This window comes from Agelaius tricolor, unplaced genomic scaffold, assembly GCF_023055355.1.
Source record: "Agelaius tricolor isolate 1412-34295 unplaced genomic scaffold, bAgeTri1.0.p SCAF_4, whole genome shotgun sequence".
Taxonomy (NCBI): Eukaryota; Metazoa; Chordata; class Aves; order Passeriformes; family Icteridae; genus Agelaius; species Agelaius tricolor.
This window is the reverse complement of record NW_027269264.1, coordinates 48,795,057-48,814,121: the sequence shown is the minus strand read 5'-3', so window position 1 is coordinate 48,814,121 and position 19,065 is coordinate 48,795,057. Positions and strand designations below refer to the sequence as shown.

Here is a 19,065-nt window from a genome sequence, read left to right as displayed (position 1 = left end):
CAGTGCTGACACTGGCAGAGTTTCCCTCTCCAATGAGGAAGCTTCTTGCACCATATGTGATTTCTCTGCGTGCCTGTTTCCTTTCCGTGTTTGCACCACTCACAATCAGATGGGTGTGCAGTGAGGCAGCCAGGGTAGCTGAGACCTCAGTCCTGCCCTGGAGCATAGGCAAACATGGCCCTGCAATGGATGCTTCTCCTGCTCCTCACACCTCTGCTGGCAGCACAAAATCATGGTAAGCCCTATCCACACACTTATGGAAAACCCCCGGGAAGAGGTAAGCAGTGCTCCCTCCTCTGCCCGCAAGAGAAGGTTTTACTGTGCTCCTTCTGCAGAGCCCCTGTGCAGCCTTATGGTGTGCAGGATACAGCAGCTGTATCAGGGCAGTCTGATGTCCACACTGGGCCCAAGTCCACCAGCTGGGTTGTGCTTAGGCAGAGCTCTGTTTGGGGATGGAGGGCAGCAAAGCCTGGGCTGCTGGGAAAGCCTCTATGTGTTCCTCCATGGAGCTGGAAATACAAGGTGTCCATCTGTCCTGGCACAGTGTCAGGGTGCCATGTCCTCACCACAGAGGAGATGGCTGCTGGTGCCCCACCTGGACCTGGGGAGCCATGAGCTGAGCCCCTGGGTGTCCAGGAGAGCCTGGGGACAGGACTTACCATATTCTGGAATTGCTTTCTAATGCACTTCCTTGGTGCTGGAAGGATCAGGGCACCCCCAGGGTTCTGCTGGGCTCTTCCTTCCCTGACTGCACACTTTGATGCCAGCAGAGTCACTGGGAATTTGCAGGCTCACATGTTGTCTGTGCTCCCAGGAGGCAGCACTGTCTGGCAATTGAGCTGTGGGTGCAGGAACTGTGACCTTGCATTGTTCTGTATCTGTCTTGGAGTATTTGTCTAAACTAATTTTCTTGGAGCTAGGTGATAAAAATCATTAAACTTGGAGCTAGGTGATAAAAATCATTAAAGTAGCATCTAATCCTGTCATCCTGGTTTGCTGGGGTGTTGTATCTGGGTGGATGCAGGCTAGAGAAAACAGCTGATCTAGTGGCTGTGACAGAGTACAGGGAATGGGATCAGAAACTTTAATTGCTGATGTGAAGTGACATCAGGGGCTGTACTGTGTGAGAGGTGTCACAGGAGCCTGTTTCCAGGGAAAATGTGTCTGGTTGCAGAGAGTGTAAGCACAGCACACTGTCACGCAAAAAACAAGGGCTAAACCTGCAACAGAGGATATGCTCCTGTCCAGTGTCTTGCCAGTGCCCAGATCCCTGCTGAAGCTGTTCTCCCAGGCCAGCATGTGCAACCATGGCTTTCCTGTTTGTTTTCAAGGTGCACACCAAGACCAGGATCTGTGTCATGTACAGAGGGACGCAGCAGGGTCCTGTAGGCCTGCAGTCTCTTGTCACACTCAGCAGATCTCAGTCACCCAGCCTTCCCCAGAGGAGTCTGGCACTGCCTGTGACACAGATGATATTGCTGAGTTTGCACCTTGGTGCTTGTGAGAAGAGGAACCAAGAGAAAAACATGTGCTGGCCACACCCAGCAGTGTGAGCAGCCCTGCCCGCATCCCTCAGCACGTGGGCTCATCCCATCCTGGCACCTCTGCTGAGCTCCAACCTGAGGGATCAGGGGCCTCCTCTTGCAGAGGGACAGGGCAAGGAAAATGGCCCCAGTGAGGCAGGAGGGTCTGCTAGGGTGGAATGGACTGACAGTGGCAGTGGGGCAGGGTAAAGCCGTTGGACAGAGAGAGGGAACAATTGGGTGGGATCCCTGAGCACATCCCCTGGCAGATACAGGGTAAAACCTGTTGTGCATAATGCCACAGAGAGCAGTGCAGGGAACAGCAGTGCAGCCACAGGCACACACAGGATGTGGTTTGCACGTGCGGTTGGCCCTGCTGCTCAGCTCCCCCTATCATGGGGACACTGTGCACTGGGCAGGGTGCATTGTGTCATTGTCCTATTGTCACTTTATTGTCTTGCTGTGCCGCTCTCACGGGGAGTTTTTCCTCCCTGAAATGCCATACCTGTACAAAACTCTCCTCCCCTTACAGCTCCAGTGCCCCTGGAAGGCAGGTGGGGAAGCTTCTAGGGCTCGTTTTCTGTACAAAGGGTCTGGCATACAAGCTGGCTTGGATGCCTTTTTCATCAAACTTGCTTGACACTGTGTGTGATCTAGTGGCAGCTGACAAGAGGTTCTAACCAGGAGCACAGCTGCAATAACCAGGAGGTGGGAGGATGGTAGCTGAAAGTAAGCCATAGCCAATCTGAGAGGGTTTGTGCCAGCCGGATCCCAAACTGTGCCTAGAGTACATCCTATGGGGAACATGAGTGCTAAGAGGTACTGCAGTGAAGTGCCTGAGGCTTGGCACCTCAGGGGTGGTGAACTGTGGGCTCCAACATGCTTCCACTTCCCATCACCAGAGCACAGATTCAGGAAACACAAATTTTGCCTCCTGTTCTTAGACACGTGTCAGATGTCCTTTAGCATCTGGTGCACCAGTACAGGTTAAAGTGCCACCATTTCCCGGCTCTTCTCACAATGCCTTGTTCAGTGACTTGCTTTGCCATCCCCTTTCCCTGCCATGACTCCCAAGCAGAGCATCCCCAGGGTCTCTCTGCTCCATCATTCTTACAGTCCTGCTCAGCAGCTTTGGTTGCTAGTCAGGAGCACAGAGATGCTCTCAGACCCGTGTTTGTGTTTGCAGTGCCTTGCAAAACAACTCTCCACTGGTGGAAAGAGGGATTGCTTTTCTTAGCTCCTCTCAGCAAGCACATGGCATCAAGCACAGCAAGACTGCAGTGCACTTTGCTGTCACCTCTCTCAGCTGCTGAGCTGCCCTGCCAAAAGGGGTGAACTTCGTCCTACTGCTTCTTAGATTTCACCTTGTCCTTTCTTCTTTGTGTGTGAGATAGTACAGTGTAAGAAAGGACACTTTCTGCTGTTAAGCAAAGGGCTGAACCCAGGAGCCTGACCTGAATTATCAGCATAGCTGTTTCTCCTGACCCTCCCCTTCTGGCCCTTGCTGGGCCTTTGTTTAGCCTGCCAGGCTCATAACTCCTTGCAGCAGGGACAGGCAGTCCAGACATTTCTGGAAAAGGCTTTCTGTATTCATGGGTAATAAACAATATCAGAGAGGAGAGTATTCATTTAATAGCTTCAACTAGGAAAAAAACCAAAACAGTAAATATCTGCCTTTGGAGGTAAATAGACCAACCTTTTGTTACCACTCCTGTCTCAGGCATTCAGCATTTTCCATTTCACAGTGAACACACATTGCATGTTACAAAAGGTACCTATTTGGTCACATCTACTCTATATTTTCCTTGCTGAAATTTCATTTGACTCAGCCTCCTTCCTCTAGCTGGGGCAGAGAGCCTGTGGGCGGCTCTCTGCGTACCACTGTGCAGGGTAAAAAACAGTGTCTGAGAACTGTTCCATTACTCTCCCGGTTGCTGTTAACCCCTACAAGGTTGGAAGCTGAGAGTTTCTTTCCCCTTGCTGTCCAAGCAATCTCCTTTTTCCTTTAGTGTGTCAGCTCCACAAATACATCCAACTGCTTTGCACTAGTGGGGAGTTCCATCTCTCCAGTGGAGGTCCCTTGACAGCTTCCCATGGACACCTCCAAAGCACACAAGAAGCCACCCTGGGTTAAAGCACAGGCTCCTTTGCTCCAAGGTGTCCTTTTCCCACAGCAATTTCTATGGAATGACTTGGAAAGGGGAGTAAGGAGCATGAGGACAAAGGTGTCCCTCCCAGCCTGTGCATCCTGACTGCACCCAGCAGCCATGGATTGGTTTCTCCCAATGAGCCTCAGGTGATAATCACATGCCTGACAGGCTTGGATTTATTGGAGATGTGAGGCCAAGCTGGATTGTAATCAACAATGTTCTTGAGACTAAAGCAGGCATGGACTGAAAGTGCCTTCTCTTCCCCATTCTGCAGGGAAGCAGAGCTTTCTAGGCCTTACCCTCAAACAATCATCAGAAATGCCACAAGAAGGGACTCTGAGCAGCTGTAGATGCCTGGATGCAGATGGTGTCAGTGCGGTGACAGGGGGTTCAGCTCCTCTGCAGCAGTAGGAATGTGGGCAAGAGGCAAGCCCTGGAGGGGCTGTCATGTTTGGGCACTGCACTGTATGCACAAGGTGAACAGGCTTTGGCAGTCCCTCAGGGTGCCCTGCTGGTGTACACTGCCCCTCTGCAAGGCAAGCAAGCATTTTTGCCATACCCATCCCTCTGTCAGACACTGTTAACTCCCAGGATAATTTCTGAGGCTGGTGCATTTCCCTGTAGTGGTACTCTCCAGTCACTGGATTTTTGAGTATTGGAATGAGCTGTGGGCTCTGCCTGCCATTTCTGATCTCTCCCACCCAGCCCTTGGGCTCTGCTCAGCATGGTCCATGTCCAGCTTGGATGTGGGTGCTGTTTCAGCCTCTGTCTGCCCCTGAGCACAACAGGGCACATCTGGCAGGTCCAAGGGCACAGGGGAGCCTGGGAGGAATTTAAAAAGTGGGGCCAAATGATCACCTCCCTTCCCAAATTCAGAGAGATGCTGTAAGACCCATGTTTTGTTCTCAGTAGCTTACAGTGCAACTCTCCAGTGCAACTGGAAAAACAGTGGTTTTCTCTGTGGAAACAGTGGTTGCTTTTCTTAGCTCCTCTCAGCAAGCATGTGGCATCAAACTCAGCTCAGAGAGCTTGGGAAGGAAAGGATGAGTTGCATAGAACAGGAATCCCCCTGGTGCTTGCAAGGGGCCCTGTGGGCAGAGAAGAAGGAAGGAAGAAGCACAAGGGTTTGCCCGCAGGGCTGCTCTCCTGTGTAGTCTTTGTGTCTGAAGGGCAGACACACTGCTGGCACACTTGTGGTCTTTGCAGAAGCACACATTTCACCTACCCATGCCTACCCTTGCCTGAGGCTGTGCTGGAATCCATGCAGTATCCCAGCAGTATCCCACATTCAGCTCAGCAGACACTGATAGGAACACTGAGGAAACCCTGGATCAAGTCTGCACATCTGTGAAGGCCTTTTTATCTGAAACAAAGACAACAGAGAAGAGGCTGATGTTCCTGCAAAGGACTAAGTCTAATAAGTGCCCAGATCTAAGAGAAATGGTTGGCTGGAGGCCTGGTGAAGGTGGACACCTTGTCAGAAATGTGTGGCTGTTATGCCAGCTCAGTTCATTCAATCCCTTCACACCCACTTCCAGGAGTCTTACACAGCACGTATTTTCTTGTGCCCATAATCAAGAAAAAGTAACCCGTGTTGCAGGGGACAAAAGAGGGGGCTGGCATAATGAAGACCATCCTGCTGTAGAAAAGATCAGGTTTGAGACCCTCTGAGGCACCTAAAGGTGCACTAATCCATGGGACCTGATCAGAGCATGTGTGGGTTCTGAGGGTGGAGGAGGTAGCAAAGACACTATCTATCATAGCTGAGAAATTGTCACCAGCAACTTCCAGTAAAGTTCCCACTGACTGTAAAAGGAGAAGCACAACCCCCTTTTTAGAAAGGGGAAATGAGGGAGACCCAGAGAACTACAGGCCAGTCAGTCTCCCTTTGGTGCCAGGCAAGATAACGGAGCAGTTCCTGCTGGAAATTATTCTGAGGCATATGGAAATTATTTGTGATGGCTTCAAAAAATCAAATAATTTCTGAGTAATTTGTTGCCCTTCTATGGAGGAGTGACAGCATTTGTGAATAAGGGAGGAGTGACTGACATCATCCACCTGGACTTGTGCAAGGCATTTGACACTGTCCTGTGTGACATCTTTGTCTCCAAACTGGGAACGTGTGTATCTGATGGATGACCACTCCAAGGGGGAGGAGTTAGCTGCAACACTCAGTGTTGCAGTCAGTATTTTGATGTCCACTGGCACAGGATGCCCAGTGAAGCTGTGCATGCCCCATCCCTGAAAGTGTTCCAGGCCAGACTGTGGATGGCTTTGGACAACCTAATGTAGTGGAAGATGTCCCTGTGCATGACAGGAGGGCAGGAACTAAGTGATCTTCCCTGGGAACCTTCCAGCCCAAGCCCTTCTTTGCTTTTATGAAAAACTGAATGAGTCCTAAGTGCCTGTAAACAATAATTAGCATAATGCTAAATATGCCTCATTTCAGTTGCACAGAAGTAGCACCTTTTAGTAAAACGAAAAGTTACAAACTTTAACAAAGACTAGCTCTCACTTTTGCTACAGTAAGTCTGCTTTATATTGCACCTCTAAAGCAGCAAACAAGAGGTGTGGCATTTTCACCTTACCCTCAGCCCCTGCAAGGAAGCCTGGCAAGTCTAGAGAGGTTCATTTGCAGTTATTTCAGCAGGAAGAGCGTTGCTCTATGAAAAGACTCAGGGAGAGCTGCAAGCAAGGCAGAGCTCTGTTGTGAAGCTGCAATCACCCTTGCCAGCAGAGCATCCCTGTTTGTGGAAAGACACTCTCCCAGACACCTCCAGAAATCTGCACCTGTGTCAGCAGAGTGCCTGCAAAGGAGAATTTCTCCTTTCCTCCTCGTTTCCTGCCCAGCAGCTTGCCATGTGTGCTGCTGCCAGTGGGTTTTGAGTGTTGTGGAGGTCTCACAGCTACCAGGAGGTGTAGAACAGTTACAAAAGGAAAAATGCTGAGGCCCCCTTGCACTGAAGTCCAGAGTGGGGCCATGTGGGAGAGGCCAGCCATGCTCGTGAGCATTCACAACCCACTCAGCTCCTAAGGCTGCCTCAACTGCAGAGTTTCCATCCCCTCAAACTGCTTCTTGCTTCAGGCCAAGCCTCACATGACTCTTTTCAAGCAACTTTGTTCACAATTCTATGGTACCTCTAGGATCAAAGAATAGCCATCAGTGAATAATCTTCCTAGGGGCACAATTCAGTGCCCTGAAATGCAAATTAAAATATGGGAAATGCTTTCATGAGTAGCTCTCACCTGACTGAAATACTTGATGCTCAGTTTGCCAGCCTGGGGCTATTTTTTTCCACTTCTTTGTCAGGGGTTTCATTCTGTCTGAGGAGGTGCAGCTGGTGTGGTCCCCTACTGCATGAGGTCTGCAGAGCACTCCTGCTTTCCTGGGAGTCCTGGTGCCACTTGGGTGTTGTAGGAAGCAGTGCAAACTCTCTGTGCCTGCCTGACTGCACCCTGGTAACACTGGACAAAGTTTGGACAGCTACAGCTAAATTTGTATGGTGGAGGAACACTCACAGAGAGTTACAGTTGTTCTGTGAAAAGTGGGGTCTGGTCAGAGGGTAGAGACCCAAATTCAAATCTATGCAGAGAGGCAGTAGCACTCCTGTCTAGAATTTAATGAAAATGAATATGAAGATTTCCTTCAATCAATTGCCTAAGCTACATGCTGCAAAACACAACCAAATGTGCAGCTGGTGAAATACCTACCTGCTCTAAGCCCCTTCAGCCCACTCAGATGAGGGGGTGTCTCTTGGGCGAGGATGGCAGAGAAATGGGATGGGAGGTAGCTGCTGCTAGGAGCCAGCAGGTAATTGTGAGAGGGATAGAGCAGAGGAAATAACAAGTGTAACATCCAGAAAGAAAGCAAAGTGGCAACTCTACTGGGATTTTGCTGCAAACAAGTGTCCCTGTGGGTGTGAGTAGATCGTGTCCAGCAGAACGACAGGAATGCCAATGAGTGGTGCCAGCAGAGTCTGGTGCACTCCCACAGCCCCTGGATTTGTGGGAGAGAGCAGCATCCCCCAGGCTGCTGGACCCCTCTGGCTGGGGTGTCTCCTCAGCAGCAGGTGGGCAGGATAACCCTGTGGATAACCCTCCTGCACTGCCCTGAGGGTGTGGGGAGGGATAAAGCATCTGGGAGATGCGGCTCATCCTGGGAGGTGCCATCTCTGCCACCCCTCTGAAGAGAGAGGGATTGGCACCCCTCTGCATGGAACTCCCTCATCCTCATGGATGCTGCTGCAGCCCAGTGACCTCAGGCTCTGACTCCTGGCCTTTGCACACAGGAAAATGCAAAATTCCCTCCAACTGGGATCCCAAACTGCAGTTTACTCCGAGGAAGAGCTACTATGCCTTGTACGAAGTGGTGCGGCTCAGCTGTGCTGGGAAGATTGTGCCGTCTGTCCCACAGATTGAATGCATTTCCAGAGGGGCCCAGATGCTGTGGAATGAGATTCCCACCTGCAAGGGTAAGCACAGCCCTGCACCACCCTGGCCCAGGGCCCTGAGCTGCTGGCAGACCCTCTGTGACCGGGTCGTGCAGATGACAGTGCAGGAATGGCAGACCCGGATGCCTTGGCTTTCCCCATGTCCTGGCACTGACAAGGCTCTTTTGGTCTCAGCCCCTTGCTGTAGGCACCTGCAGGGCTCTGTGCTCCTGGGAGGAGTTCAAAGGCAGGAACAAAGCTCCCTGCACTGGGGGCTACTGTAAGCCCTGTGCCTTCCAACAATGAGTGCATGGTGGGAGGGGATGGAACTCTGTGTGAAGACTGGGAAGGAATTCAGTCCCTGCCCAGCTTTTCCCAAATGGAGCCTGAGTTGAGAAGCCTGCAAGACTGTAGCAGGCATGGATGGGATGGCTCTTGGGGTGGTCTGCTGCCACCAATAACTCTGTCCTAGGCTGCAAGAGAGGGATCAGCAGTTGAATGTGGTGACCAAAGGAGATGAGTCCTGTCCAAATCAGAGCAAGAGATATCCCAGCAGACCACTTCCCATCCTGCTTACATGAGCTCCTTCTCCTCCCCAGTGGGATGCCAGCAGCCCCAGTGGGACTCACAGCTCCAGTTGAGGCCAAACAAGAGATTTTACACGGTCAGTGAAGAGGTGACACTGAGCTGCTTTGAGGATGACTCTCCTCCCCTCGCTAAGATCAGATGTACAAACAGGAAGAATCCTTGGGAGGTGTTGGACATTTCAGGAAAATGGCACAGGTTGGCTCAGACCCTGCGCTGCACCACGGGTAAGTTGGGAAGCAGTAGGTCTCCCCTGCTACGTGCACTTCCCACTGTGGAGGGGACCTGGACATCCTGCTGTATCTGTGAGACACCTTGGGCACAGCTCAGTCAGGTCCCAGCTGGGAGCAGTCTCCAAGGTGGGGAGGGTTAGAAGCATTCAGTGTGGGACAGGTTTTCTCTATCCCTGCATCTCCCAGGCTATTCCTGAGTTGTACGTCACGGGAAGTCAGAGGGGATCCGTCCCCTCTCTGTTCCAGTGTCCTGTATCACCTCCTTGCCCTGGCACATGCTCTTCTTCTGCTCTTGGGGGCCCTTGGCTTTCCTCATGGTGTGGAATGCAGACATTAAGCACAGTTCATGATGGAAGAGCCTTGGTCCCTCTCCTGCCGAAGCATTCCCTCGCTGAGAAGGTCTCTCACACCTTCTCCCTGACAGCAAAATGCCCAAAACCTGAATGGGATGCAAGACTTCAGTTTTTGGAGAATGAAACTGAATACCCACAGAATAGAGAACTGACCCTGACCTGTCCCAAAGGCCTTGAGCCCTCCTTCCCCGAGGTCAAATGTACAAGAGCAATTCTGGAAGTGAATTCGGGAAAACCAGTCTATGTGGATGCCTGGTGGGGCAGGAACAGCACAGGTGCCTGGACACGCATTGAGGGGGATGTCCTGTGTATGGGTAAGTGAGGCTGCAGCAGCTGCCCATGTCTCCCCTCTACCCTCACCCTCCCAGGGGCTCTGTTGCCTGTGCAAACTGCTGAAGAGAACAACGCAGCCAGGAGACAACAGAGCAGGCAGAACCAGCTGGGCAAGCTGAAATCTCCTGCAGTGGTTCCTGAGCAGGCCAAGTCTGGGGCTCCCAGCCCAGTGCCCAGGCCAGGGGCAGGATCCAAGGCTGCCAGCCAGGTGCCCATGGAGGTTCCATTATCTTTGCTGTGCCTCCAGGTGCCACCCTGGAATGCACCCAAGGTCTGCTTGTTCCCCTGCTGGCACATGGATAAGGGACCTGGGGGACATCTCCTGCACCTGCAGGGGTTGGAGCAGAGGGGAATGAATGGAGCCCTGATAATGCAGGGCTGCCTCAGCCCTTGGCACTGGGAAGGGAGGCTGTATGGGATGGACCTGGGGAGGAGCAATGCCACCCATCAGGGGAGGGAGAAGCAGAGCTGTCCCTGCCAGAGACACAGCTGTGCCCAGTGTGGGCATGGCAGTACATGGCAGTGCTCAGGAGAGAGGAAGAGACAGGATGGGAATCTCCCTGTTTTGGGCTGTGGGATGTGGATAGGAGTGCCTGCAGAGAGAAGTGGGTGGATAGAGGCAGACTGATCAAGCAGTGATTCTTCATACTTTACAAGCTCAAGGAAAGCCCCTTACCAACAAGTCTTGCCCTCAGGTGACACCCCAGCAGATGGATGTGTCACCTTCCCTCTCCCTACATTGTCAGGAGGGATGGCTGGTGATTTCTCTCCCACCACTCCCCCATACCCATTTCATCATCTCCTGCCCATCTAACACCCACTTTCACCTCTGACAGAAGCGTGCAAAAGGCCCCAGTGGGACTCCAGACTCAAGCTGACACCAGACCAGGAGAACTATGAGAAGGATGAGAAAGTGATGCTGAGCTGCCCTGAGGGTTTCCAGCCACCCTTCACTGAAATCCAATGTCAGACTCAACTCCAGTATGATTATGGGACACATGTGTATGAAGAATTTTGGCATGGAAGAGACTCCAGAGGTGCCTGGGCCCCCATTCAGTCCCGTGTGGAGTGCATTGGTAAGGGAGGGATCAGGAGCAGGACAATCCTTTGCAGTGGGAGATCCTGAGAACATCACAAACAGCATGGCAAGGTCAGGGTTTTTCCTTGGGGACAGCACTGTGAGGATGGAGGCTGTGGAAGCAGCTCCTGCTTCCAGGCCAGGAGGAAATGTCTCCTCTTGTGCTCTCCCATGGCACCAAAGGATCACTGCAGCCACACAGCTCAGAGGGTTTGAGGCAGGCAGGATCCCTTTGCTGCTCCCTGGGAGCTGGGATGTAGCCCAGCTGGAGACACACCCTCCTGGCTTCCCTCTGTTCTCCCCAAGGTGTCCTGATGTTTGACTGAACAGGAGCGGTTGTGCCACTGGAGAAATTCACCCAATGGTTGACATTCAGTTTCCTAGAGCACCATGACCCCAAACTCCTCCTGCTCCCCTTTCAGAGGGCTGCAGTGATCACCTCCAGTCCCTCCTTTTCTCTCCAACCAGGCTGGGGTGGCAGGGGGACAAAGCTGCTGGTTGTGGTGCGCAGCTGGGCATCTCTGGTCTTCTGCCATCAGCGCTGTTTGAGAGCAAAGCCTCTGCACAAGGGTTTTGGCACAGCATTTACCTTTGTGCCAAAGTCGCTCTGCACCTTGTGAGATCCCACAGGTGCCCCTTTGGGAGAAGGCAGATTGTATTTTAAACCCCTTCAGGCCTCACAAACCTTCTTGCAGAGGCTTGAACAGGCAAGGGCTCCTTCCAAAAGCCAGCATCCTTCTCTGTAGGAATCATTGCCACAAAGCCTCCCCCTGCAGCATTGGACAAACTGCTGGCACCAGCTGCTCAGCTACTGCCCACTGAGCCTGGGGCATGGGGAATTTGGTGAGGAGGTGATGAGAAGAAGGAAGGGCTGTGTCAGGAGAAAGGGGCAGGGGCATTGTTAAAGCAGGAGATGTGAATGCAGAAGGCACTGCTCAGCCCTGTCCCCCTGCCCAGCAGTGTGGGGCAGGAGGAGAGCAGCCAAGGCACAGAGGGAGAACAGGGAGCCCCCGAGGGTTACAGGGGCATGGCTGATGCCTGTGGGAGGGATGAGCCCTGGCTGAAGGGCCCTGCATGCCAGCAGGAGTGCTGCTGCCATGGCCCAGCAAGTGCCCCCTGGGCTGGCCTGGGTGACAGGCCTGGATGAGAGGCTGCAGGGAGTCCCCTGGTGCAGGGGGGATTGTGCTGGGAATGTCCCTGCTCTGGGCTTTGGAGGAGGCAATATGGTGCCCATGGACACAAGTGGGAATGGGCCAGGTTCATGGATGAGTGATCCTTCACAATTTCCATGCATCAGGAAAGCCCCTTCCCAACAAGGCTTGCCCTCAGGTCACACCCCAGCAGATGGATGTGTCACCTTCCCTCTCCCTTCATTGCCTGTGGGATTTCTCTCCCACCACTCACCCATACCCATTTCATCATCTCCTGCCCATCTAACACCCACTTTCACCTCTGACAGAAGCGTGCAAAAGGCCCCAGTGGGACTCCAGACTCAAGCTGACACCAGACCAGGAGAACTATGAGAAGGATGAGAAAGTGATGCTGAGCTGCCCTGAGGGTTTCCAGCCACCCTTCACTGAAATCCAATGTCAGACTCAACTCCAGTATGATTATGGGACACATGTGTATGAAGAATTTTGGCATGGAAGAGACTCCAGAGGTGCCTGGGCCCCCATTCAGTCCCGTGTGGAGTGCATTGGTAAGGGAGGGATCAGGAGCAGGACAATCCTTTGCAGTGGGAGATCCTGAGAACATCACAAACAGCATGGCAAGGTCAGGGTTTTTCCTTGGGGACAGCACTGTGAGGATGGAGGCTGTGGAAGCAGCTCCTGCTTCCAGGCCAGGAGGAAATGTCTCCTCTTGTGCTCTCCCATGGCACCAAAGGATCACTGCAGCCACACAGCTCAGAGGGTTTGAGGCAGGCAGGATCCCTTTGCTGCTCCCTGGGAGCTGGGATGTAGCCCAGCTGGAGACACACCCTCCTGGCTTCCCTCTGTTCTCCCCAAGGTGTCCTGATGTTTGACTGAACAGGAGCGGTTGTGCCACTGGAGAAATTCACCCAATGGTTGACATTCAGTTTCCTAGAGCACCATGACCCCAAACTCCTCCTGCTCCCCTTTCAGAGGGCTGCAGTGATCACCTCCAGTCCCTCCTTTTCTCTCCAACCAGGCTGGGGTGGCAGGGGGACAAAGCTGCTGGTTGTGGTGCACAGCTGGGCATCTCTGGTCTTCTGCCATCAGCGCTGTTTGAGAGCAAAGCCTCTGCACAAGGGTTTTGGCACAGCATTTACCTTTGTGCCAAAGTCGCTCTGCACCTTGTGAGATCCCACAGGTGCCCCTTTGGGAGAAGGCAGATTGTATTTTAAACCCCTTCAGGCCTCACAAACCTTCTTGCAGAGGCTTGAACAGGCAAGGGCTCCTTCCAAAAGCCAGCATCCTTCTCTGTAGGAATCATTGCCACAAAGCCTCCCCCTGCAGCATTGGACAAACTGCTGGCACCAGCTGCTCAGCTACTGCCCACTGAGCCTGGGGCATGGGGAATTTGGTGAGGAGGTGATGAGAAGAAGGAAGGGCTGTGTCAGGAGAAAGGGGCAGGGGCATTGTTAAAGCAGGAGATGTGAATGCAGAAGGCACTGCTCAGCCCTGTCCCCCTGCCCAGCAGTGTGGGGCAGGAGGAGAGCAGCCAAGGCACAGAGGGAGAACAGGGAGCCCCCGAGGGTTACAGGGGCATGGCTGATGCCTGTGGGAGGGATGAGCCCTGGCTGAAGGGCCCTGCATGCCAGCAGGAGTGCTGCTGCCATGGCCCAGCAAGTGCCCCCTGGGCTGGCCTGGGTGACAGGCCTGGATGAGAGGCTGCAGGGAGTCCCCTGGTGCAGGGGGGATTGTGCTGGGAATGTCCCTGCTCTGGGCTTTGGAGGAGGCAATATGGTGCCCATGGACACAAGTGGGAATGGGCCAGGTTCATGGATGAGTGATCCTTCACAATTTCCATGCATCAGGAAAGCCCCTTCCCAACAAGGCTTGCCCTCAGGTCACACCCCAGCAGATGGATGTGTCACCTTCCCTCTCCCTTCATTGCCTGTGGGATTTCTCTCCCACCACTCACCCATACCCATTTCATCATCTCCTGCCCATCTAACACCCACTTTCACCTCTGACAGAAGCGTGCAAAAGGCCCCAGTGGGACTCCAGACTCAAGCTGACACCAGACCAGGAGAACTATGAGAAGGATGAGAAAGTGATGCTGAGCTGCCCTGAGGGTTTCCAGCCACCCTTCACTGAAATCCAATGTCAGACTCAACTCCAGTATGATTATGGGACACATGTGTATGAAGAATTTTGGCATGGAAGAGACTCCAGAGGTGCCTGGGCCCCCATTCAGTCCCGTGTGGAGTGCATTGGTAAGGGAGGGATCAGGAGCAGGACAATCCTTTGCAGTGGGAGATCCTGAGAACATCACAAACAGCATGGCAAGGTCAGGGTTTTTCCTTGGGGACAGCACTGTGAGGATGGAGGCTGTGGAAGCAGCTCCTGCTTCCAGGCCAGGAGGAAATGTCTCCTCTTGTGCTCTCCCATGGCACCAAAGGATCACTGCAGCCACACAGCTCAGAGGGTTTGAGGCAGGCAGGATCCCTTTGCTGCTCCCTGGGAGCTGGGATGTAGCCCAGCTGGGGACACACCCTCCTGGCTTCCCTCTGTTCTCCCCAAGGTGTCCTGATGTTTGACTGAACAGGAGCGGTTGTGCCACTGGAGAAATTCACCCAATGGTTGACATTCAGTTTCCTAGAGCACCATGACCCCAAACTCCTCCTGCTCCCCTTTCAGAGGGCTGCAGTGATCACCTCCAGTCCCTCCTTTTCTCTCCAACCAGGCTGGGGTGGCAGGGGGACAAAGCTGCTGGTTGTGGTGCGCAGCTGGGCATCTCTGGTCTTCTGCCATCAGCGCTGTTTGAGAGCAAAGCCTCTGCACAAGGGTTTTGGCACAGCATTTACCTTTGTGCCAAAGTCGCTCTGCACCTTGTGAGATCCCACAGATGCCCCTTTGGGAGAAGGCAGATTGTATTTTAAACCCCTTCAGGCCTCACAAACCTTCTTGCAGAGGCTTGAACAGGCAAGGGCTCCTTCCAAAAGCCAGCATCCTTCTCTGTAGGAATCATTGCCACAAAGCCTCCCCCTGCAGCATTGGACAAACTGCTGGCACCAGCTGCTCAGCTACTGCCCACTGAGCCTGGGGCATGGGGAATTTGGTGAGGAGGTGATGAGAAGAAGGAAGGGCTGTGTCAGGAGAAAGGGGCAGGGGCATTGTTAAAGCAGGAGATGTGAATGCAGAAGGCACTGCTCAGCCCTGTCCCCCTGCCCAGCAGTGTGGGGCAGGAGGAGAGCAGCCAAGGCACAGAGGGAGAACAGGGAGCCCCCGAGGGTTACAGGGGCATGGCTGATGCCTGTGGGAGGGATGAGCCCTGGCTGAAGGGCCCTGCATGCCAGCAGGAGTGCTGCTGCCATGGCCCAGCAAGTGCCCCCTGGGCTGGCCTGGGTGACAGGCCTGGATGAGAGGCTGCAGGGAGTCCCCTGGTGCAGGGGGGATTGTGCTGGGAATGTCCCTGCTCTGGGCTTTGGAGGAGGCAATATGGTGCCCATGGACACAAGTGGGAATGGGCCAGGTTCATGGATGAGTGATCCTTCACAATTTCCATGCATCAGGAAAGCCCCTTCCCAACAAGGCTTGCCCTCAGGTCACACCCCAGCAGATGGATGTGTCACCTTCCCTCTCCCTTCATTGCCTGTGGGATTTCTCTCCCACCACTCACCCATACCCATTTCATCATCTCCTGCCCATCTAACACCCACTTTCACCTCTGACAGAAGCGTGCAAAAGGCCCCAGTGGGACTCCAGACTCAAGCTGACACCAGACCAGGAGAACTATGAGAAGGATGAGAAAGTGATGCTGAGCTGCCCTGAGGGTTTCCAGCCACCCTTCACTGAAATCCAATGTCAGACTCAACTCCAGTATGATTATGGGACACATGTGTATGAAGAATTTTGGCATGGAAGAGACTCCAGAGGTGCCTGGGCCCCCATTCAGTCCCGTGTGGAGTGCATTGGTAAGGGAGGGATCAGGAGCAGGACAATCCTTTGCAGTGGGAGATCCTGAGAACATCACAAACAGCATGGCAAGGTCAGGGTTTTTCCTTGGGGACAGCACTGTGAGGATGGAGGCTGTGGAAGCAGCTCCTGCTTCCAGGCCAGGAGGAAATGTCTCCTCTTGTGCTCTCCCATGGCACCAAAGGATCACTGCAGCCACACAGCTCAGAGGGTTTGAGGCAGGCAGGATCCCTTTGCTGCTCCCTGGGAGCTGGGATGTAGCCCAGCTGGAGACACACCCTCCTGGCTTCCCTCTGTTCTCCCCAAGGTGTCCTGATGTTTGACTGAACAGGAGCGGTTGTGCCACTGGAGAAATTCACCCAATGGTTGACATTCAGTTTCCTAGAGCACCATGACCCCAAACTCCTCCTGCTCCCCTTTCAGAGGGCTGCAGTGATCACCTCCAGTCTCTCCTTTTCTATCCCACCATGCAGGGTGATGAGCAAAGTTGTCTGACTTGCAGCATCCTTGCATGGCTAGGGTGGGAAGGGAATCAAGTGACCTTCTGGCAAACTTTCCTTCACAGAAGTGCTCCAGGTTGACCATGAGACCTTTGAGATTTCCAGCACCAGCATCAAACTGAAATGGACCTGCAGGTTCCCTGATGCCTGCCAGGGCATGAGGGCCATGTGCCGGCTGGGAGCACCTTCCTCCCCTCCCTGTGAGGCTGAGGAGGTGAATGCAGAGCAGACATTACATGGCCAGGAGGGAACATTCACCTGCTCCCCTTTGCAGCCCTTCACTGCATACAGTGTCACCATTGACTTGCCCCCCAACACAACCCTGTTCTCACGGTTGTTCACGACACAGGAAACAGGTAAGTGCACAGAAATACCAGAGACAAGGACAAAGACAGTCCAGAGCTGTGTCACAGGGAGGACAGATGTTCCCCTCACCCCTCAGCTCAGCCTGATCATTTGCTCCGTGCAGGGATGTGCCTGCCATCAGAGCTGCTTGGGTCCTGTGGAGAGCCCTGTGGGGAAGGGGCTGGGAGAGCCCTGAGCAGGGCACAGCCCGTTCTCATTGTCCCACCCCACCCCACACTGTTGTGCTTCCCACTGCTGCAGCACACGCAGCCTTTGCAGGGGACAAACCCCTCGTAGGGAGTCCCTTTGCAGCCTGTCCCTTGGCCAGGAGCTGCTGCAGCCTCCCGTGGCCTCAGCCCCTGCCCATGGCCCTGTGTGTGACCCCATGGTCTGTGCTTGCAGTGCCGGACAAACCGGAGCAGCTGTGGCTGGATCCCGACAGGGGCTCTCTCAGGTGGAGCGCGCTGCCCTCCTGCAACGGGGAGATCATCGGATACCAGGTACCCAGGGAGCAGGGCAGACCCTCACCTCCCGGCCTGGAGCTCTGTGCAGGCACACTGGCAAGTGTCGGCAAGGGACAGACCTGAAGAAATATGGGAGGATTGAGAAGCTCAGTGCTCCTTTTATGGAGCACCTCATCACAGTGCCTGTGATACTGTAAGGCCTGTCCTCAGGCTCAGTACAGATATCTACAGCCCTTCAAACTGCAGCCTCCCTTCTCAGAGGGCCAGCCCTGCGCTCACGGAGGTTGCTGCTCACACATCCTCAGTGTTGGCTTCAAATTCCTTCTCTCCCTCTCCCTCTCCCTCTCCCTCTCCCTCTCTCGTCCTGTCCTGCCCTGTTTTGAGCTCCCCCCGTGGCGCTGAGGTTCCTGCCCGTTCCTGTCCAGAGCCTTGCCCAGGCACAGGGAAGGGCAGGCACAGGGAAGGGCAGGCACAGGGAAGGGCAGGCTGGCAGGGACGTTGCCAGCTGCGGGCACCTTCCCAGAGGGCAGCCGGGAGCTGCTGCGTCCCAGCTGCGTCTCCTGTTCGCAGCTGAGCATCACAGCCAGGAACGCAGGGGACAGCAGCGTGCTGGAGACCGAGCGGCTGCGCCTCGATGGCTCGGTCACCGAGCACCGGCTGCCGGGCCACAGCCCTGGCAGCAGCTACGCCGTGATGATCCAGGGCCTGACGGCTGCTGGAGCCGGGGCTGCGCTGACGAGGGAGTTTCACAGCAACAGCAGCTCCGGTGAGCTCTGCTGTGGGGCCGGGCCGGGAGCCCGCGCACAGCCGAGCCCTGCTCGCCGGCCTGCGCTGCCCGAGGCCGTCGCTGCTGCTCGCCCGGCCCTGCCGATGCTCATTCCCCGCTGTTGCCCTGCAGACACCCCGCAGCCCCAGACCATCAGCTGCCGCGGCGCCCGCGACATCGCCCCCTCGCAAGGCACGGCCGTGCTCCCCCTGCGCCCCATCGCCCGCGGCTCTGAGGCCGCCAGGTGAGCGCAGCCCCGCGGGCTCCGCAGCCCCGCCGGGGCTCTCGCCACGCCGGCGCTGGCCTGCAGCCGCCTCCCTTCCCGTGGCCCCCGTGCCCTTTGCCACTGCCTTTGGGCCCGCAGGGAGCACCAGCTGATCGTGGCCGCCACGCACAACGCCTCGCTGATCGAGAGCATCTGCGCGGGGCAGGCACGGCTCTCCAATGCCAGCGCGTACCTGGCCGCTCTGCTCAACCTCAGCGCCGCCACGGACTTCGTGCTGGGCGACGGCAGCCGCGGGCAGGGCCTGCACAACGCTGCCCTCAGCCCGGGCCGGGACTACACGGCCCTGCTGCGCCTCGTCCGCCTCGGGCCGCAGGTACCATCGGGGGGCTCCTGCTCCCTGCGGCTGCTGCCGCCCGGGGCTGGGCCCCTCGCTGCCTCTGCGCTGCCTCTGAGCCCACGCTCCTGTGCCGTGCCTCGGCACCGTGCTGTCCCTGGGCTCCCGGGCCACGGCCGCCTCACTCGGTGGCCCTGCCTGGGCACCTTGGCCTCCAGCTAGGCCAGGGCTGCCACACTGGGCTGAGCTCTCCCTCCTGTCTCCTCCAACAGGCAGAGAAGTTCACCTGTGTCTGCTACAGCTTCTCTCTTGGTAAGTGTCTCCTTGCTCCTGGTGCCCAGGCCTCTCTCCTGCCTGCTCCCTTTTGCCAGCTTCCCTGGCAGCTTCCCTGGAAACAAGCTGGCCCAGGGCAGATGTAGTGGAATATTGCCATACTTTGGTCTTCATAGATGTTCTCTATATTTTGAGGCTATCTATGGTGGTTGGGGTTTGGACATCCTCAGGACTCTTGGATAGGTTGGGGCCCAGTGGCCACTGGCAATTGCACATCATCCCTGCCATCACCACAGGTTTAGTCTTAGTCCCAGTAATCCCCTGGTGTATTCGCAACCCCTCCTCCCTTGGCAGTGTCTGGGGCCTTCAG

General features: G+C 54.9%; 1 protein-coding gene across 1 annotated transcript in view; it reads left to right on the top strand.

Annotated features, from left to right (window-relative positions):
* Positions 1 to 104: 104 nt before the first annotated feature.
* LOC139589318 (receptor-type tyrosine-protein phosphatase T-like) overlaps positions 105 to 19,065 on the top strand; it is a 29,703-nt gene continuing 10,742 nt past the window's right edge. The window contains exons 1-14 of the mRNA XM_071425643.1: positions 105 to 235; positions 7,963 to 8,145; positions 8,703 to 8,915; positions 9,346 to 9,588; positions 10,444 to 10,683; positions 12,145 to 12,384; positions 13,846 to 14,085; positions 15,547 to 15,786; positions 16,353 to 16,643; positions 17,035 to 17,132; positions 17,667 to 17,862; positions 17,995 to 18,106; positions 18,227 to 18,461; positions 18,695 to 18,734. Of these exons, the coding sequence (XP_071281744.1) occupies positions 175 to 235; positions 7,963 to 8,145; positions 8,703 to 8,915; positions 9,346 to 9,588; positions 10,444 to 10,683; positions 12,145 to 12,384; positions 13,846 to 14,085; positions 15,547 to 15,786; positions 16,353 to 16,643; positions 17,035 to 17,132; positions 17,667 to 17,862; positions 17,995 to 18,106; positions 18,227 to 18,461; positions 18,695 to 18,734 (2,632 nt within the window). The 5' untranslated portion in view covers positions 105 to 174. The remainder of the gene's footprint in view (positions 236 to 7,962; positions 8,146 to 8,702; positions 8,916 to 9,345; positions 9,589 to 10,443; positions 10,684 to 12,144; positions 12,385 to 13,845; positions 14,086 to 15,546; positions 15,787 to 16,352; positions 16,644 to 17,034; positions 17,133 to 17,666; positions 17,863 to 17,994; positions 18,107 to 18,226; positions 18,462 to 18,694; positions 18,735 to 19,065) is intronic.